We start from the raw sequence: 18,593 nt of genomic DNA, 5'->3' as shown, positions 1-18,593 counted from the left end.
ACAGACCGACGGAATTCTTTAAATCGACTTCAAAGGTTTTGAAATGGATTTCATCAAAGGAAACATGGGATCATAGCTGAGGATATGAAAATTTATATAATGCCGCAGTATAGGGTCCTGGTTGAGGATATAGTGAGAGGCTAATTCAATACACGATAGTACTCAGGAGCCTAAAAAAAATAGAAAAAATGAAAATAAAACACATGATGCGCTGGTGTGGACTTAAAAAACAAATCCATAGTCTTTGAAAAAGCATTTGCAAAAATTTTAATCTATTTTAATTAAAGTCCCTAATTAAATTCAAGGCTTATGAATTTTTTCTTAAAAATCCATCCCAATTTTGGGCACTTGAAAAATAATTTTTAAAAAATCATGACCCCTGAACGTATACCCTTGAAAAAAATATTTTTAATATATATATTCAATGTTTTCATCTCTTTTTTATACCCTCCACCATAGTATGGAGGGTATATTAATTTTGTCATTCCGTTTGTAACACATCGAAATATTCACTCCGACCCTATAAAGTATATATATTCTTGATCAGGGTAAAATTCTAAGACGATCTAGCCATGTCCGTCCGTCTGTTGTAATCACGCTATCTTCTGAAGGAACTGAGATTGTCTGCAGGCAGGTCCAGTTCGAAGATGGGATATATCGGTCCACGTTTAGGCATAGCTCCCATATAAGGGTACCCCCCAATTTTCGGTATTTTGGGGTTCTTGACCGTGTTTTTCAACCGAAATGAAATTTGGTACGTTGCGTTCTTATTGCGTACTAAATGTCTCCACAAAAAATTATGAGTATAGGTCCACTTTTTCTGGTAGCTCCCATATAGCGGCAGCTCCTAATTTTTACACCGAATTGGCTGTAATTTAGTATTTTGAGTTCTTAATAGGTACCAAATTTCTCCACATATAACCCCCTTGTTTATATTAAAATAGTTATCTAATTTGTTCCGCGTTTTGGGTTCGGTTCTAAGAGTCTGTCGTAATCATTTAACCTGCGGAGGATATCGAGATAAAGCTAGAACGTAAGGTTCGATGATGAACTATGCATGAACTATAACCTGCATTTAGGCCTAGCCCCTGTGTTTGAGGTATCAGAAGGAGTGGACCGATAGTCCACATCTTCGAACCTGAACTAAGTTTGGAAGAAATAATAAGATAGGCACAGGTTGGATGAAATCAAAATTGTCTGGAACATGTTTCACATTATGGTTTACATAATCGCGTTGGAGAAATAGGTCCACTTTTCATTTCAAGTACCTGCCGCTTTTTCACTTCTTATTGTTAAAATTATTATATTTTCTTTCCAATGTACATATGTATGTGTGATATGTCATAATTTCCTCACACATCCACACCTTTGGGGTTACGTATTTTTTCCTTTCCCAGTTTTTTCTATGAAATATTAGAAATTCCTAAGAGATTTAATGTCATAGTTATCTTAATAGTTTCGAAGCTATTGACTAATGTTAAAAGCTATTTTAGCTTCTCCAGAAAAACCGGAAATGTCACATCATCTGTCCAATTTGTTGCCTACTGTCAAAAGAAGAAAAACAGCAACCGAACTCCTTTTTAAAACTCGGCAAAACGTTTGGCCAAAACACTTGGGATTTTTCTTATAAAAATTTATTTTCGAAATATTTTTTTTTTCTCTCAAAATGAAAGGTGGTCCTTTTTGTCAGGTTGTATTGAAACCCCCCTTTGCAACAAACTTGTAGCAATGTTTGCTCAACAAAAATTGGAGGTATGAGGCTAGGGAATCAACAAAACAAACCGTGGAATATGCTTTTCGAAATGAAAATATCCTTTTGGGGATTTTTAGTAACGATGAAAATAGAGAAATATGCATTTTTAGTTTCAATATCATATCTCCATTATCATAATCGTTGTCGAAATCATCAAAAATGCTGAAAAAATAATTTTTGTTGTACAAAAAACTATTACAACAATAAAAGCTTTTTAGTGGAAGTTTACCAAATGTTGAAAAGTTTTGCTTTAACTTTCAACTTGATGTACATGGCATATCAACCACCGAAAAAAAATATTTTTTTCCTCCGAAAAAAATATCCTTCTTAAAATTTATAAAAAAAACACGAAATGTAAGGATAAAACAGATAATCCCTGAACATTAAAAAAAAAGAACTGACAAAAAAAGAAGAAAAACGACAAGCGAAACAACGGCATAAATGAACGAATGAAATTTGTGGAAAAACGTTGTTCAAAACTCCACAATGACGATGATGATGAGGAGTACAACAAACGATATGATGACGACGAAGAATAAAAATGCAGTTGTATATAAAAATAAGTAGAGAAAACAAAAACAACAAAAACCTAGTTATTTATGCAAAGAGTATTAAATAAACCACAAGCAGTAGCGGCAAACTTAATACACACTTAAGTTTTTCGGATGGGGAGGGGAAGGAATAATGGAAGGGTAGCAAGTCTAGCTGAGTGTGTCAGTGTGTGTGTGTGGTTGCAGTGAAACAATAATGCCACTACTCAGTTTCTTTTAAGAGTACTTCTGCCATTATCCCATCAACAGATATGAAATACAGCAACCACAATAACAGCAGCAATGGTGAACATGCAAAGGAAAACGAAGAAGCAACAGCCAAAGCAACAAGGACATGTTTGCCGGTGCTGCTGCTGCAACACATTTTCCACTGGCATCCATTGCGGGCGCCAAACCGCCACCATCAACAAATTGATGGAATTGTTACCCCCAACAACAAAAACTATATTTGTATTCTTTACAATATCAACAAAGCCAAAGAAGAAGCCAGTCAACCATTCTGTCGGGGCTCGCTTTGCTTCTGCCAATCTGAAGGTAACAACCAACAACCCGCCTGCATAAAAAACAATGACAAGTGGATGCTTTTATTTAAAGTTTCATAAATGTGATTGTTTTATGCTTTTGTGTTTGTTTATTTACCACCACCACCATGAACCAGAAAGACGAAGAAGCAGCACCGTGTCGACCAAGTGACAGGAATAATAGAAAACAAAGAAACGACAGCTACAACAAGGCAACAAGTTGGGTTTTGATAATAAAATAGAAACAAAAAAGTTTTGTTGTTTATTTTTTTCAACTAAAAGAAAATATTTGGTTTTACGTAAAAAGTAAATTTATTTGAGAATAGTGTCAAAATATGATGAGGATCGTGTGAGAGCCATGGATGTTTAATAGGGTGGAGGATTTTGTTTAGAAATATAAAATACAAATAATAAAATTAATAATAATATGAAAAGAATTTTTAAAAAAGTATATCTTAAAATATTTTTAAACCAGTGAGCGGAGCAGTATAGTCGGACGGGGCCGACCATATGGTACCCTACACAACTTCCACGGAAATCTAACTTTCTGTGGTACTACATTCTGAGCTTGGACAATACTTCGCGATATTTGCACCAGATGTCAACAAATATTATTATTATTAGTATTCAGTACAGCCCCCTCTAATTGCTTGTCCAGATTTCCTTCACCGTGGGTTGTGTTGAAATGTTCGGTTTTCAATTGTGGCCTATAGATAGACTTGAAAAAACACAAAAAATAAGTTTTCGGTGCACTTTATCCCAATATTATTATCTGATCATCACCGAAAATTATAGGCGTTGGCCTTTACCATACTTGGATCCTCATAGAATATTTCAAAGCAATCCGCGCTATATTTTCGCCCTCTAATGTGGTAATGGGTTACTAAATAATACATGAATACGTAAGCACCTGTAAATATTTACGTGTAAATCCCACATCCGAGTACATACTACAATATAATTGGTTTCAATAAAAGGTCAACCACTCCTCTTGGATGTACTAGCAACTTCTCGGGTCTATGTCCTTCAGGGGTAAATATATACGCTATAGAATATAAATTTTGTAATTTTTCACACTAAAGTCAGGGTCCATTTGACCCGATAAATATTGACCGATCTTTATCAAAACAGGCATGCTTATTCTGTGACCCCATATCCTTCTCCAAAATTTGCGAAGTTTGGGCCATAATTGCGACGTGTGGAGCGACTTGAAAAACCGACAAAAATTAAGTTTTTGGTATATTTCATTACCTAAATATTAACCGATCTTTACCAGAAACAATAGGGGTCTTCATTGGCCAGAACCGGTCCTATATGCAAAATTTCGTGAGAATTGGTCCATAACTGTGGCCTGTATCGTGTTTACAAATGGACAGACGGACGGACGGACAACATGTCTAGATCGACTCAGCTCAGCATTGGTGATGCTTAAAAATCCACTCTCATTATTGACTCTTGAAAAAATATATTTTTCAAAAATCTACGCCTATTTTTTCAACATCCACGTCCTTTATTAAATTTGTTTGTCCAAAATTTACTCCCCAGCAATTTCAAAAATTCTCGATTTGTTTTTCCTTACCTTTCATTCCACAAATCGCCATCTTTAAGCATTGCAAATATAATTGAATCCCAAGATGAAATCATCCATTTTTATTGTATTACGCGTTCGGCGTTCTATTTCGCCAAAAAATACACTCTCACACACACCCATAACTGGTCGGACGTATTGAGTTTGTAGCCAAACAATTTGCCAGGTTCGAACAGCAACACAAACACACACATAAAATATATGGTAGAACGAAATGAATCCTTACGGATGCATTTATAGTCCACCAACGAAGAAGAAGGACATGATACAAAAAAAAATGAGAAAAAAATGCCAAGACAGGTAAATATTGTTAGCATCTTTTCGCCGACGACACACAACACAATCTCATGGAACGTTGTCAACGTTTTTTGTTGTTGTTGCTGATGCTGCTGCTGGTGTTCTTGTCATCTCTTTTGCAATTCTAATCAATTTTTATTATTGCTTCAGAGTACAACACAAAGAACAACATTTCACGAAAAGTTCTCCAGTAGAGCATTTGCCTGGTCGAACTGTCTGTTAGTCGCTGTGTGTGTTTTAGCAAAGTTTAGTGATTTTTTTTTTGTTACATAAACACATCACGTCCTTTGCTCGCTCACTGACACTTTTTCTATCGCTCTGAATTGCTACGATGCTGACTATCTGTGTGTGTGTGGGCGATTCACCACACTCAAGAAAGGACTTTGTGGCCTTTATCACACATTGACTGGCTGAATGCCGCCTGGCTTGGCTTGTCCTGTCTGTCTGTCAGTCTCCCTGTGTTCTTCTAGTGTTTATTTATTTTTCGTGGTTGCTTGGGCGCCATCCATGTCTCTGTGCGTAAAACGGGAATCACACGCTTGGGTAATATGTTCGTCATGCGTTCACTTTGTCATAGCTTGAATTCTAGATGTGTGTCACTGTGTGTGTGCGGGCGTTTGTGTCATGGAATGTTTACCTAACACTGATGGTGGTACGTGGTTTCACTGTCTGTCTGTCAAGTTCACCTTAAAGTTAAACAGTTTGTGACACCATTTTTCCTTTCCCCCTACACCCTCGAAAATGTTGCGTGGCCCAAATTGTCACCTGTGAAAAATCAACAATGCATGGGGGGAATAACTTAACTTCCGTTTTCCATTAAATTGTTTTCCGATCAAGGGCCATGATTTTTGAGCTATGTCTTATTTATTGGCTTCCTACCCTGTCTGTCTGTCTGTCCCTCCCTTATGATGATTGTTTTCCTAGATAGGAAGATACCAGCATTCCTTTAAATCAATATTGAGGTGTGATTGATTTGTTTCCTATTCCTGTTGCGGGGGTGGGTGGGTGTGTGTGTATGCCTGTCTTTGTACCATGCTGAGATTATGGAATTCCTGGCAAAGGGAATGTCTCAGAATTTTGAAATTTTTTTATTTGGCGAAAAAAATAAAACATGGGTGCCAAGACAAAGAAAACTTTTTGCACCCTGAGAAAAGGAGAAAGAGTGTGGATCAACAGGACCCTTATAATCCTTAAAAAACTTTCTTTTAACTTGACCACACAAAACAAATAAAAAGTTTTTTGGTTCGTTCCCTTTTTTATTTTTTAAGGGATGAGAGTTATATTCCTGATTTTCTTTTTTAATTCCCTTTGCAAAAAAAAAAATTGTTCGGAAAGAAGTAGTCTAGGAAAATTGGGAAATCTCTGGGAAAAGTAGATTAAGCTGTTAAGTAAACATTACAAGGAAATGGTTTTTGGGAAAATCAACATAAATAAAAAAATAGCGAAAACATGAAATGGCGATCAAAAAGTTCCACAAAAAAAAATAAAACATTGGAATATAAAATATTTCAAAATTAAAAAAAAATCAAAAATATTCTTAAAACAATCCACGCCTATTGTGGAAGTTTGAAAAAATATTCTTAAAATAATCCAAGCCTATTGTGGAAGCTTGAAGAAAATATTTTTTTAAAAAAATCCACGTCTATTGTGGAAGCTTGAAGAAAATATTTTTTTAAATACACACTTATTGTGGAACCTTTAAAAAATCTTCTTAAAAAATCCACGCCTATTGTGGAACCTTGAAAAAATATTCTTAAAATAATCCACGTCTATTGTGGAAGCTTGAAGAAAGTATTTTTTTAAAAAATCCACGCCAATTGTGGAACCTGGAAAAATCTTCTAAAAAAAATCCACGCCTATTGTGGAACCTTGAAAAAATATTCTTCAAATAATCTACGCCTATTGTGGAACCTGGAAAAATCTTCTAAAAAAAATCCACGCCTATTGTGGAACCTTGAAAAAATATTCTTAAAATAATCCACGCCTATTGTGGAACCTGGAAAAATCTTCTAAAAAAAATCCACGCCTATTGTGGAACCTTGAAAAAATATTCTTAAAATAATCCACGCCTATTGTGGAACCTTGAAAAAATATTCTTAAAATAATCCACGCCTATTGTGGAACCTTGAAAAAATCTTCTTAAAATAATCCACGCCTATTGTGGAACATTGAAAAAATCTTCTTCAAATAATCTACGCCTATTGTGGAACCTTGAAAAAATAATCCACGCCCACCAACAGGTGGAGCATTGAAAAAAATATTTTTAAAAAATCCACGCCTATTGTGGAGCCTTGAACAAATTTATAAAAAAAACATTAACGCCTACTGCGGAGCCTTGATAACATATTTTTAAAAAATCCACGCCTATTGTGGAGCCTTGAACAAATTTATAAAAAAAACATTAACGCCTACTGCGGAGCCTTGATAACATATTTTTAAAAAATCCACGCCTATTTTTAGAAAATCCTTAAAAAAGCTCTCAAAAAATAATATGAAATGCTCTCCCATATAAAAAATTAATTAGAAATGTTAATATATTTTTTGAATTATTTTTAACAAATTTTTTGTATTTTAATTTTTTTTCCAGGGTGCTTTGGTACCATGTGAATATCGCATACAGTCACCGGCCTCCGGTTCTCCATTGCCCTTGTGCGCTGCTGCCAATGCAAATAGTGGCACCAATGCCGCCGACAGCACTGCCGTTGCAGTCCTGCAGAACAATACAAATGCTGTGAATTCGTTAACGGGCGGCAATGCCAATTCTGCTGGCGGCCCCAATACGGTGTTGCGTGTCATTGTCGAATCTCAATTGTACCCCGTTTCGTTGGATATTTTACATCAGATATTCCAACGTTTTGGCAAGGTTTTGAAAATTGTCACCTTTACGAAGAACAATACATTCCAGGTGAGTTGGGAGAAAAAATACGAAGTTTTATGAAGAAATAAATACCTAAGAAGAAGGAGGATAATTTATAAGATCCCAAAAATGAGGTCCTTGCAGCGGATTTAATATTCGTGAAAGAAATTTTTAATTTTAAATCTCAATTATTGGGACTTAGCACCGCTGATATAAAATTCCAAAACTTAGGAGACAAAATCCTTCTAAAAGTTTTCAAACCCCTCTTCTAAATTTCTTAGAACTTTTGGAGCCTTACAACCTTTATGCTGCTTACTTCATTTATCAAAAATCATCGTTATTTTTTCTATTTCATATTTTTTTTCTACAGGCCCTCATACAATATCCGGATGCACATTCGGCCCAGCATGCCAAAACCATCTTGGATGGGCAAAATATCTACAATGGCTGTTGTACGCTGCGCATTGACAACAGTAAAATGACAACGCTCAATGTGAAATATAACAATGATAAGTCACGCGATTTTACAAATCCCTCATTGCCACCTGGCGAACCGGGCGCCGATATTATGCCCACCGCTGGCGGTTTAGTGAATGCAAATGATTTGCTATTGATAGCGGCCCGTCAACGGCCCTCTCTAACAGGTGATAAAATAGGTAACACTTAAACTTTCCTTTTCATTTTGTTTCCCGTTTTTTCGTTTTTGTTTTGTTTCCGAATCTACTTTTAGTTCTTGATACTGTTTTGAAGCTTGTAATTAATAAACGAATTCATTTTTTCATATATTTTTGCCACCATTTTAACCATTTATTTACTAACCCCCCAAACAAAACATAACATGCATCTTGTTACCAAAATCAAACTACATAAATTTTGGATGCTAACAAAAATATATATTTATACAAAATAATATAATAACAGTAGTAATATATTATAGTAATGTCAATAACATGCTAATTTTTTTGTATAATTAAAATATATAATTCTTTGAATATTTTTAATAATATCGAAATTTGTTTCCCTTCTCTTTTTATTTTGCAATTTTCCATTCCATGATTCGATTTTGCAGTAAATGGTCTCGGTGCACCCGGTGTGTTGCCACCATTTGCTTTGGGCATCGGTACACCATTGGCCGGTGGCTATAGCAGCGGTATACCAAATCTAGGCGCATTTGCTCTTGCCAATAGTGGCGCCCTACAAACAGCTGCTCCTGCATTGCGCGGTTTCTCCAATGTCTTACTTGTTTCAAATCTAAATGAGGAGGTTAGTAAAACGCAAATTATTTTTTATTTAACAAATATATGTAAATTTATTTTTTAATTTATTAAAATAGTATATTTTGATATTTTTGTAGTAATATATAAATTTTTGTTTTTAAAACATACTTAAAATATGACATATATACTATTATATTAAACATGTATTTTTTAGAAAATATTTAGTTCATATATACACCTTTGGAAATAAGTCTGCGTATAATTAGAATATACAGTATCCAGTAAATATTTTATAATTTCAGAATTTAAAAAAAAAAACTCGATTTATACATTAATCTCAAATATTTCTCCACTATCGATCCCCCAAAATTATTCATACAAAATGCATTATTAATGCTATAAATTCTTCTCTTGGAAGCAATTAATCTCTTTATGATAAGGCTGCCATCTATCGTTGCCTAGAAACAACGCATCTTTGCTTTTTGACTTGGTTGAAGTCCTTGCTTCTGCTGGTGTTGCAATTTCCCCTCCAGTTTGCACAATCTCCTGCCATTTCCTACTCATCATTCGAATTTTATAAAAAAAAACATCCATACATAACACCCTAAATATATTCTTATAAAATCCATTACTAGTCCACCAAAGACAGGTCTTCGAATTCAAAATTAGCATGTCTATAAATTGTTTATTCTTCTTAAAACATCGTAATCTTACTCGTTACTTACTTCATGGTTTTTGTTCAACCTTAGTAATTTATTGGTCTGCTGTAGCCTTTCCTAGGTTATAAGGCTGCCATCTATCGCTGCCTAGAAACGACGATCCTTACTTTTTGACTTGGTTGAAGTCCTTGCTTCTGTTGGCGTTGCAATTTTCCCTCTAGTTGACAAAATCTCCTGCCATTTCCTACTCATCATTCCGAATTTTATTTGACCTTCGAATTTTATAAAAACATCCATACATAACTCCCTAAATATATTCTTATAGTCCACCAAAGGCAGGTCTTCGAATTCAAAATTAGGATGTCTTTGAATTGTTAATTCTTCTTAAAACATCGTAATCTTACTCGTTCCTTACTTCATGGTTTTTGTTCAACCTAGTTTATAAGGCTGCCATCTATCGTTGCCTAGAAACAACGATCCTTGAATTTTTGTCATGGTTTGAGTCCTTGCTTCTTTTAGAGCCGCAATTTTCCCACTGGGTGACGCTGTCTCCTGCCACTGCCTACTGATTATCATTTCGAATGCTATTTGGCCTTAAAAATAATTTAAAATAAATATATATCATGATTAGTCCTTTATGAAATTATGCTGTAATCATTCTTAGGTAATAAGGATGCCATCTACCGTTGCATAGAGACAACGTCATCTTGAATTTATTTTATCATGGTTGGAGTTTTCTTTTCTATTGCTGTTGCCATTTAGCACATGGTGGTATCTAATGCTCATTCCTACTGATTATCATTGCAAATTCTATTTGGCCTTCAAAATAACTAAGAAATAAAACCCCGCTTAAACGTATTTTTACAAAATCCTTTAGTAGTCCATCAAAACAGATCTTCGAATTCAAGATTAGCATTTCCAAAAATCCTAAATTTTTCATAAATTTGCTGAAAAAAAGATCTCCCACACCTGAAAAAAAAATCTAGAATATATATTTCTATTAAAATACCTTCACATAACTGTGATAGCTATTCGTAAAGTATTAAAATGAAATATTTTGAAAGTATTCTCGCATAGCTCAACTAGTCCTGTAGAGAGATTGGGAAGATATATTTTTAATGTTCTATTTAGGCAGCCCTTTTAAAACCGCACATCGAAAAATATGAGGTCAGATATTTTTGAAGAAATCCCCACTTCAAGCGGACTATTTTCATTAAAATCCAGACTAATAGTTGTGATAGTCTGTAAAAGATATTATTTATAAAACTAACAGCACAGTTTTTAAAAATTATCATAGTCCATCGTCGACTGACTTTAAGAAAATAGGTTTAAAACTCTCTCTATAATTTCTTGACTTCATCTGATGTTAACCCACGTCATCCAATAAAAATAATAGAAAAGCATTTAAAAACCTATAGCAAATTTTCAATATAATTGTCATATAATTCCACGGATAAAACAGGTATTCCGTCATTCCCTAACAAATCTATTAAATGCTCCTTGAAAAAGTTCACAATAATCTCTTTGAAAAATATTCAAAAAAATTATGCTAATAACAAAAATAAATTACTTAAGCCGACAGTTTCATATAATTTGCTAGCGATATTTTAAATATAAATCAAATGGCGCCATGTGGCATATAAGTTGTGTCAACACTAATACGCCTAAACTCAAATATTCTCTGAAATATCTTCATAAAAATATTACATTTCATGAGTGATACACTAGTTAAAAAAAATTAAATCAGTAAACAAGACATTACTAACTACTATATTTCCATTATTTCCAATCTATTGCCGATATTTCTTAAATTAACAAGTCCTTTCTAGCTTTGATATACTCTCAAACAATTCTCCAATTTATTTCCAATATTTAATGAAGTACCATTCCTTAACAAATGATATTTTTTATCTTTAAATCTTTTTCATGAAACAAGTACATTTTAAATAAAAACCTAATGACACCAAGTGGCGTATTAGTAGTGTCAACACTCAAATCCTTTTCCATTAAATAGTTCATGAAATGTCTTCATAAAAATACAATATTGTAAGGGAGATTTAAAAAGATATTTCTGGCATCGATATTTTCTCAAAAATTTCTACAATTTTTACTGCGATTTTTTCGGGAAATAATGTTCGTAAAAAATTACTTTTTGTTGCTACATTTTTTCTTGAAAATGATAAAATAACTTATCCAATTTTTTTTAATGAAAAATCTTCACTTTTTTACTGAATTTTTTTATATCAACAACTATATTTTAAATAAAAAAAAAACAACGCCATGCAGCGTATAAGTACTGTCAACACTTATACGCCCTTATAAATCAAATTCATTTCACTCGTTTACCTTAAAAATTTATTGAAATGTTTCCATAAAAATACAATATTGTAAGACCTTTGAAATTTTTCTAAAACTTCCTTTGATAATCCTTAGAAAGTATAACAAATATATTTTTACAAAATCTCAAAATTCCAAGACAATTTTTTTCTTTCTGCACCTAATGCAAATATTTATCTATAAGCTATTTGGAAAAAAACTTATTTTTGTTTGGTTTCTTAAAGTATAATTAAGGCAGCATTAAAAAATTCAGTCGGTACCAATGTCTGTATTTTGAAATAAAGCTCCAATTATCGAGAAATATCCTGAATAAATTTTCACAAAAATCCTACCCCTCAGAAAAGATTTAAACTCTGATCGCCCATTAAAATGAATATAAATATACGCAGGCTTATTTTATTTAGTGTATAATAAACAAAAAGTCACCCATAATAATATAAAAAACCCCTAACAGTATAGTTATAAAAATCCGTAACAAAAATAAATCTACTAACTACAAACTCACAGTAATAATATTTATTAATACAATAGGTAAAAATTTTTAATTTATTATAAAATATAATACTATTTGTTGAAACTGTTAATTACATACAAATTATTTATTATCGCGCATATTGATTTAAATTTCATAAAATATCATATCATATAAATTGTGTGTATGCATTTAAAAAAAAAAAAACTTTCATATTCATTTCACATTGTAAAATATTATTTTCCAATACATTTGAAATTCATCATTATTTTGTTTCATTGCTTTTGGCCAAAAACTTTACCATCGTCCATCAAATATTTCATATTTCATGCTATATTTATTTCTCACTATTTTTTTGGTTTTTTTCTCTGAGTTTTCAGTAAACAGATTTATTCATGATGTTTTGTTTTTAATTTTGTTCCCAATTAACATTGCACACAATGTTAATAAAAAGGTTTTTTTTTTTATAGAAAATCATAATAAAATAAGGGATTTCTAGATCAATTCATAAAAATAATAATTAAAAAAATAATAAATTCATAAATAATAAAAATCGGTAATTAAATTATGTTAAAGTAGAGCGTATAATGTATGACAATACTCATACACCCTATGTGTAACTTTGGATTACTAATACGACACCTTGGCCAACAAAATAATTTAACTGTCTCTTCTAAACCACATTTTTATACCCTCCACCATAGTATGGAGGGTATATTAATTTTGTCATTCCGTTTGTAACTCATCGAAATATTCATTTCCGACCCTACAAAGTATATATTCTTGATCAGGGTAAAATTCTAAGACGATCTAGTCATGTCCGTCCGTCTGTTGTAATCACGCTATCTTCTGAAGGAATTGAGATAGGGTGTTGAAATTTTGCATACGGTTATCTTTTGGCTGCAGGCAGGTTAAGTTCGAAGATGGGATATATCGGTCCACGTTTAGGCATAGCTCCCATATAACAGTACCCCCCAATTTTCGGTATTTTGTGGTTCTTGAGCGCGTTTTTCAACCGAATACGCTGAAATTTGGTACATTGGGTTCTTATTGGATACTAAATGTCCCCACAAAAAATTATAAATATAGGTCCACTTTTTCCCCATACAGCGGTACCTCCTAATTTTCAGTATTTTGTGTGGGTTTTGGTCGTATTTTTCCACCGAATTGGCTGTAATTTTGTATTTCGTGTTCTTAATAGGTACCAAATCTCTCCACACATAAAATTATAAATATAGGTCAATTTTTTCGGATATCCCCCATATAAGGGTACCCCCCAATTTTCGGTAGTTTGGGGTTCTTGAGCGCGTTTTTCAACCGAATACGCCGAAATTTGGTACATTGATTTCTTAGTAGGTTCCAAATCTCTCCACAAAAAATTATGAATATAGGTCAATTTTTTCGGATAGCCCCCATATAATAGTACCCCCAATTTTCGGTATTTTGGGGTTCTTGAGCGCGTTTTTCAACCGAATTTGCTGCAATTTGGTATTTTGTAGTCGTATATGGTAACAATTTTCCCTACAAAAAATGATTAATATTCGCCCCCCCATTTTGGGGTTATCCCCATATAACCCCCTTTTTTATATTAAAATAATTATCTGATTTATTCCGTCTTTTGAGTTTGGTTCTAAGTCTCTTTTGTAATCATTTCACCTGCGGAGGATAGAGAGATAAAAAATTAGAACGTAAGGTTCGATAATGAACCCTGATTGGAGGTTCCAGAAAGAGTGGACCGATATTCCCCATCTTCGAATTTGAACTAAGCTTGGAAGAAATAATAAGATGGGCAAAGTTTGGATGAAGTCTAAATTTTCTGAAACGGATTTGGTCCAAAGAAACATGGGGTGTAAAACCAATATTTCGATGAGGCACATTTTTACCGTGTTAAAGTGTATACACCCTCAGTAGCCATAAGGCTGAGGGTATAATTATCCTTTAAAAATTTCTAAAATTTGTATTATGGTTTACATAATTCGTTTTTAGAAATGTCGGTATAGGTCCACTTTTTGGCATGTTCCCTATATTTTCATTTCTAGTACCTTTCAATATATCTATGGTGGAGGGTATCCAAAGTTCGGCCCGGTCAAACTGTCTGCGAATATCTTTTGTGTGCCAGTCACTAAGTAGAATTCTTTTTTTATTATGCTTTTCAAATTCCTAGCCCACGAATACATCAGTATTGTATCATAGTGCGTATAAGTGTTGTCACTACTTATACGCCCTACTGAACCCAGTTGAAATTCTCTATATTAAGCATGTACATGAATTGATTTGAGAAACAATTTGAGATTAATTTTGCCTATGATTAAGCCTTCGAATCTATGGATTTATCTTTTAAATCCCATTGTATGTCATTAGTAATCTAAAAGGTTCATATTTTTTTACCATATGACATAAAATTAAAAGTAAGTCAATTTCAAATATTTTCATGTTTCCCCTATATTTTTCCAATCTCTCTGAAATTGGCTTACTTTTACAATCTTGCAATTACCAAGAAAAATATCTTTTAAGGGATTTTCTGTTTTCCATAGTTTTTTTTTTGTGTTTTTAATATTCATATTTTGTTTTAATTTTTTTTTACATCAACTCTTGCTAACTAAATCTCTATTTTTCTTCTCTTTTTTCTGTAGATGGTCACGCCTGATGCTCTATTTACCCTCTTTGGTACGTCTGCACATGAAATTTATTACTTTTTTTGTGTTTTGGGTTTTTATTTAATTTAGAAAGACCAGAAACAAAAACGAAAACTAAAAACTATAAAACCATAATCGATTTACTCTCTCGAGATATGTGTAGTTTTTTTATCATTATATATACAAACATAGCTAGCATATTTTCTTTCGAACGTCATACAAACATATACTATAGAATTTCTTTTAAATCCTTTTTTTCTTGATTTGTCTTTTTTCAAAAGAAGAAAAAAAAAAACAAGCAAATTCTATAATATCATTGCTCTCATTTTTTTATTTTTTAAGTTTAATTTTTTTTTTTAGTTTTGCATACCATAAACCCAAATTATTGATATTTTATTAATTTCATTTTGTGAATGTGTGTGTGGAAACAAAAGAAAAGGAAGAAACGGAAAGAATTATATTTTAGTTATTCTAACATAAAAAGAAACGGAGCAACAACAAAAAAATACAACATTTCATTTACTTAGTTTTAAGCAGCTTAAACTTTATAATATTTTTCAAAATCCTCTTTGGCAAATACATTGTGATTAATATTTTAACAAAAAAATATTACTCCATAAAATTTGCACTTGAACAACTTTGTTCGATAGCTGAAATAAAACGAAAGGCGAAAGGAAAACAGCAAAATCCAACTGCACCAAAAAACGGTACACAAGTTGTGAACCAACAAAAACCCCGGGTATACATCCGACTTAACAATATCGAAATCAATTTCAGTGTTAAATAAATTATTTAAACAGCACCAAGGGTGGAGGAAACAATCAACTAAAAGGTGTAAAACATATTGTGAACAACACAATTCTTATTTTGCACTTTTCTGCTGCTCCTGCTGCTGTTGTTGCATATTCTATAAACAATTTCTGGTTTTCATTTTTGTGTTTGAGGGTGTACGAACAAACCACCATTTACGTTAAATACTTTAGTAGTTTGCTTTTAATATTCTTTTGTGTTGTTGTTGGGGTTTTTTATCCCATTTACCTCTTTTATAAATTTTGTGGCTATTAAAACTTGAATTGTCCTGTGGGACTGATTAAGTTTATTACATATTTTTTAGAAGAAAATATATATTGACCAAAATTTTTTTCTCTGATCAAATATTGCTTAGAAAATACACTCTATTCCAAATATTTCGTTACAGAATGTCCTCAAAGAAATTAGACGTTACAGCGCAAATATTCCACAAAAAAATTTAATTTTTTTAAGATTTCAGTTCATCAGAAAGATCTGAATCACTAAATAAAAATAAATATAGGGACTATGCTGTGTATAAGTAATGTCAACACCAATTCGTCCCCATGTACACACATGTAATTTTACTCAACGCATTTAGTGTGTTTTTCCGAATATATTCGACATACAACTTATTTTAAATAATCGTATGCATTATTGACAAAAATCCATTCTAGAAATGTTCAAGAACATATTTCTTTAAGTCAAAATATTTCAAAAAATACTTTTCCGACCATAGGTCGAAAAATATTCATTTTACATTATTTCTAATTTGTCCCAATCCGTGAGTAATAATTCTGAAAATCTTTTCTTTAAAATATTCATTATTCGCGTACAACCTAAAAAATTCTATAACGTATTCTTGAGTATAAGTAATGAAGATACGTATACGCACTATTTAACAACTATTATTATATGAAGCTTTACAATTTCAACGTTCTTTTCGATATGTTCGACATATAATATTTCACGAAAAAATTATGTTTTGGAAAACGAATTCATAGCTATTCGGAAAATGATTTTATAAGTCCTAATTTCCAGAAGCTATAAGCCTAAAACATTATTTTAACGAACCATTCCGGTAGCTGAATAGCAATACTTACAACTTTAAACCAAAACCCTTGTTGCGTATAAGTAATGTCAATACTTATACGCCCTAATGAAACCCCAATTAAGTTTACATATTAACTTTGAAAAATAACCGTTATCTGCGTGAATTTCTCTACATCATGTTGTTTTATTATTGTATTTTATATAATCTCCTAACTTCGTGCCAAAACAATATTTTATTCCAAAGTACTTCAAATGAAAATTTTGATTTTGACGTTATCTGAGTTAATCATTTTCAGGATTGTGATCGAATGTATTCGATATTTAATACGGGACTAAAGGCTTGAATAAGTTCGAAGTTATTCAAAAATATGACGAATTTATGAATTTTCTGAGTTATTAGTAGATTACATATCAGGTTAATATTGCCTGAAAAATACGATATTCTTGAAAAAAATATATTGTAACCTAAAAACAATTTATTGCAAAATCTGAAAACCAGGATTTTGTTTCGAATGTTCGCACAGGCTATATGCCTTTGAAATAAATGTTTATTCTTTAAGTATGGTCCTCTATAACAAGACATTTTCGTGTAATCTATCAAAATATTTTAGTCAGATATAAGAATACCTTCTGGTCACCCCTGAGAAGATTCCTAGTCGTTGATAAAAATATTATGTGATCTTGATATCTAAAAAATATCCTCATATCCAAAGAAAATTTCGTGATATGTTCTTGGAATAAAATTCCATTTCTAACATTATTAGTTCCTTCAAAAATATATTTAAAAAATTTTATCTTTCTAGTCTAAATTGAACTTCGAAAGATATTTAATGGCATAATAAGGAATTTAACCCTTAAGTCGTATACGTTGTGACGTCACTTATACGCCACATATTTCAGTAATTTAAAACTGAGAAGACCAATACAAAATACCATCAAGTTTTATTCGTACAATTAATTAATGTAGTAGCAAAAATATTCGATTCAATATTCTCCCATTGATATTTTTTAACAAATATTTATTCAGTAGTGTAGGCGGTTTATTTCGGATAGCATTTGTATTTTGTTTTAGCAAAATAGTGAGGCTGAATCCCAGTTTTTTGCTTTTTATAAAAACAACTTTTTATTAGTGGGTTAAAAGTATGACATTGTCCACCAAGGGGTAAGGCAGAGAAGACTATAGCTTCGGGACTCGCCACTGATCCTCATCAGTTCCCTTAGTTTTTTGTTGGGATATTCTCCCCAGAAGCTATTTATTGCTTCTTTACTAAAAACTTTCCATACACAAATGTCTCTGGTAACAAAGCGAAGTACTAAGCTGAGCAACGAAATAAACTGCATGAGAATTTCGCTGGTGTCTCACTTCAAGGTTAACAAGGTATTTGTGAACAATACCATACTTATCCCACTTTTTCTTTAAAAGTAATTCCATTGTTAGCTGAGATAAACCGGTCAGAAATCTTCTATTAAAAATGTGTATTACTAACTGCCATGGGCATTTGAAAAATATTTTTACTGGGTGTAGGATTCTGGATGCAATATGCCTTCAAAAATATTCACAAATTAAAAAAAAAAAATCCCATTTTGTCGTATACATTATGACGATACTAATTCGTCACATATTCCTTTTTTGAATTTATTTGACATTCAATTTGTGTCCCTTTAAAAACTATCCCAAAATTTTACATAATTAATGTACTTATTAATTAAAAATTCACCTTCTTCATATCAAAATCATAATAAAATTTTCAATAACAAACACATTCAAATATCTACAAAAAAATATTCGTTAAGAAGTTCTTCTGATCGAATGTGTCCAAAAAAATCCCACCTTTAGCTGTGGCATTCCTATTGACAAATACT

At 32.2% G+C, this 18,593-nt stretch overlaps 1 protein-coding gene across 3 annotated transcripts in view; it reads left to right on the top strand.

Moving 5' to 3' along the window:
* LOC133327599 (polypyrimidine tract-binding protein 1) overlaps positions 1-18,593 on the top strand; it is a 63,177-nt gene that overhangs the window by 20,516 nt on the left and 24,068 nt on the right. For 2 of the 3 annotated variants that reach the window (XM_061536113.1, XM_061536115.1), the window contains exons 2-5: positions 7,298-7,615; positions 7,938-8,223; positions 8,637-8,830; positions 14,886-14,919. In XM_061536113.1, the coding sequence (XP_061392097.1) occupies positions 7,298-7,615; positions 7,938-8,223; positions 8,637-8,830; positions 14,886-14,919 (832 nt within the window). The remainder of the gene's footprint in view (positions 1-7,297; positions 7,616-7,937; positions 8,224-8,636; positions 8,831-14,885; positions 14,920-18,593) is intronic. The other variant, XM_061536116.1, reaches the window with a different exon arrangement.

This window comes from Musca vetustissima, unplaced genomic scaffold (assembly GCF_032173495.1).
Source record: "Musca vetustissima isolate MV318-11 ecotype Yass unplaced genomic scaffold, APGP_CSIRO_Mvet_v1 utg8537, whole genome shotgun sequence".
Taxonomy (NCBI): Eukaryota; Metazoa; Arthropoda; class Insecta; order Diptera; family Muscidae; genus Musca; species Musca vetustissima.
This window is presented reverse-complemented; position numbering and strand designations above follow the sequence as displayed.